The 2433-nt window shown below is 44.6% G+C and overlaps 1 protein-coding gene across 1 annotated transcript; it reads left to right on the forward strand.

The window, feature by feature from the left end:
* Positions 1–143: 143 nt before the first annotated feature.
* Positions 144–2407, forward strand: b4galt7 (xylosylprotein beta 1,4-galactosyltransferase, polypeptide 7 (galactosyltransferase I)). Its single transcript, XM_035653542.1, has 4 exons — positions 144–230; positions 675–758; positions 845–949; positions 1036–2407. Exons 1-4 carry the CDS (start codon positions 144–146, stop codon positions 1189–1191), a joined length of 432 nt encoding a protein of 143 aa, XP_035509435.1. The 3' UTR covers positions 1192–2407.
* Positions 2408–2433: the final 26 nt, after the last annotated feature.

Genomic DNA, 2433 nt, shown 5'->3' on the forward strand with positions numbered 1-2433 from the left:
ACTGGTTCATACTGGTCCATACTGGTTTATTATATCATTATTGGGATATAATATGTCCAATATATAACGCAGTCCTTCTGAATGATGAGCAGCTTGCCGTCTTCGTTGCACGTTATTGTCTTATATTACACTACAGGCTAATAATGAAGACAACAACTCCCATAATCCCACGCTGCTCCACCAAACTCATTGTTTTGATGTGCGAGGCCCAGTGGCAGAAATTAGACACTGTAGGTTTAAAGTTGTGAACATAAAACTGAGAGAATATCAGTAATAACATCAACACAACTTCTTCTGTGTCTCTGTCCTACAACCACCGACCAAACATCCATGAAGAGAGTGAATCTGTTTGTACGATACCGTTTGAATTAAAACATTTTTATAGTGTTTCCCTCTTGAACAGAGGTATGTGAGTGCATAAATTAGACACCTTATCTCATAATTATGAGATCAGGATCTTAGAATTGTGAACAATATACAGGGGAAACATGAATACAAACTTTATTGTCCCAGTCTTTTTCTAACACAGTTAGATGTAATGATTTAAAGTGTCCACCAGGTGGAGCTGTTGGACCCGGTGGGATATTAGTGTGCACAGTGCAGGTCGGGGGCTGTTTTCAGTCTTTTATTGGCTCTGAAGCAGAAAATAAAACCGTTTCCTGTTTGTTTTTCAGTGCAACGGGATGTCGAACCGGTTCTGGGGTTGGGGCCGAGAGGACGACGAGTTCTACAGGAGACTGAGGAAAGCCGAGCTCCAGGTACAAGAGCTCATCAGACCTCGTTAGAAAGGTTTTATCGTTTACCTCTCCGTCGGTTGTTTCAGTGTCGCTGTTTGTCTCCGCAGCTGTTCAGACCGAGCGGAATCACAACAGGATATAAAACCTTCCTCCACATCCACGACCCGGGCTGGAGGAAGAGAGACCAGAAGAGAGTCGCAGCTCAGAAACAGGTCCAACAGTTCACCTGTTCACAAACACTCCATGTTTAAAACAGTGGCAGCTTTATATTCTTATTAACGTCCTCGTTCCCCCGTAGGAGCAGTTCAAGGTGGATCCGGAGGGGGGGCTGACGAACCTCCGGTACCAGGTGGAGTCCAGGCAGGAGCTGACCATCAGCGGCGCTCCCTGCACCGTCATCAACACCAAACTGGAGTGCGACCAGAACCAGACGCCCTGGTGTCTTCTGGGATAGAGGACGTACTCAGGACGGGGGGGTCCGAGGCCCCGCCGGTCCACCTGGAGGGTTTTATGATCCGGCAGCGCTGCACGGATCCTTCGTGGAAACGCTGGTTTTAATGGTTGCAGCTGGAATCAATAATGGTACAAACGTATTGATCATTGATTGATTCCCAGGATACAGTTCCTCCTCATCAGGTACATCTCAACAATAAACCGGCTGATGGTTTCAAACTGCTCATGAACAGAACTCCTGAACCGACCGGACACGCGGGCGGGTCGGTGTCTGACCTCTGACCTCTGACCGCGGACACAGAGACGCTCTCATTGGTCGGTCTGTGGTCTCGGTACCAGCCGGTGTGAATGCGAACTTTAAGTGTGTTTAGTTGTTTTTGGGTTTGTGCAAACGGAGCCGAGTAGAAAGAATCAAACTGTGAGTTCAGATTTTTAAAGATTTTAACAGAAAGTAGTTTGTCAATATCTCGTCTTATTTTTAGTTTCCTGCTGAGTTTATCTGCCGGGGGGAAAGCAGTATGTGCTTTTATTTTTTTATAGTGTTTCTCTCTTGAACGGAGGTACAGAGCATTTAATTCACAGTTAGACTCCTTATCTCATCATTATCTTATTGTCATGATGAGTAATTATCTGATAATCAGGAGATAAGGCGTCTAAATGTTTCCTTTAGTAGACTCAGTGTGTTTCTGTACACAAAGAAACTGGAGACTTTACTGATTTCTGTATCTCAGTATTTATAATTACAAGATCTTTTTCCTAATTACGTCTCCAGATTAAGTTTCTTTGGTGAACGTGTTTCTGTTCTGTACAAAGTAAACTGAGCCAAACCAGGCTGAACTCAACTGTAGCAGGTTATCAGACGGTTTGTTAGCGGCAGCAACCTTCAGCCGGGAGCCGCGGTCACATGACATTAATATTTGAATCCAACATCTCTGAGACGTTGGTTGGTTTCCACTCAGCAGTGGATTCGTCCATCAACAGTTCGCTCTGTAAATAAAAACCTTTGATAATGTTCCCAGTGCCAAAACAACCTCGCCACAAGCTTTAGATCAGATCACGTGATCTTCCTCAGCAAAATGGAGGTGGTTAACTCGTCCTTTAAAGGTTATATATGAGATATTAAACATTATATTCTCTATATACAGACACAGAGTCACATGGTGTCTCTCTCCCTCTGTCTGTGTTGTATCGCAGCCTCTCTGTGGTTTGTTTCCATAGCCGGTCTGCTCCGACTGAAACTGCT

Source organism: Morone saxatilis, unplaced genomic scaffold (assembly GCF_004916995.1).
Source record: "Morone saxatilis isolate NCDOM2014 unplaced genomic scaffold, NCSU_SB_2.0 Contig12, whole genome shotgun sequence".
NCBI lineage: Eukaryota > Metazoa > Chordata > Actinopteri > Moronidae > Morone > Morone saxatilis.

What these genes read in the sequence shown, in the direction of transcription:
- b4galt7 (XM_035653542.1), top strand. Translation starts at nt 144, where the DNA reads ATGAAGACAACAACTCCCATAATCCCACGCTGCTCCACCAAACTCATT. An exon ending in AGTGGCAGAAATTAGACACT is followed by an intron (nt 231 to 674) that starts GTAGGTTTAAAG and finishes TTTGTTTTTCAG; the next exon opens with TGCAACGGGATGTCGAACCG. An exon ending in GAGTCGCAGCTCAGAAACAG is followed by an intron (nt 950 to 1,035) that starts GTCCAACAGTTC and finishes GTTCCCCCGTAG; the next exon opens with GAGCAGTTCAAGGTGGATCC.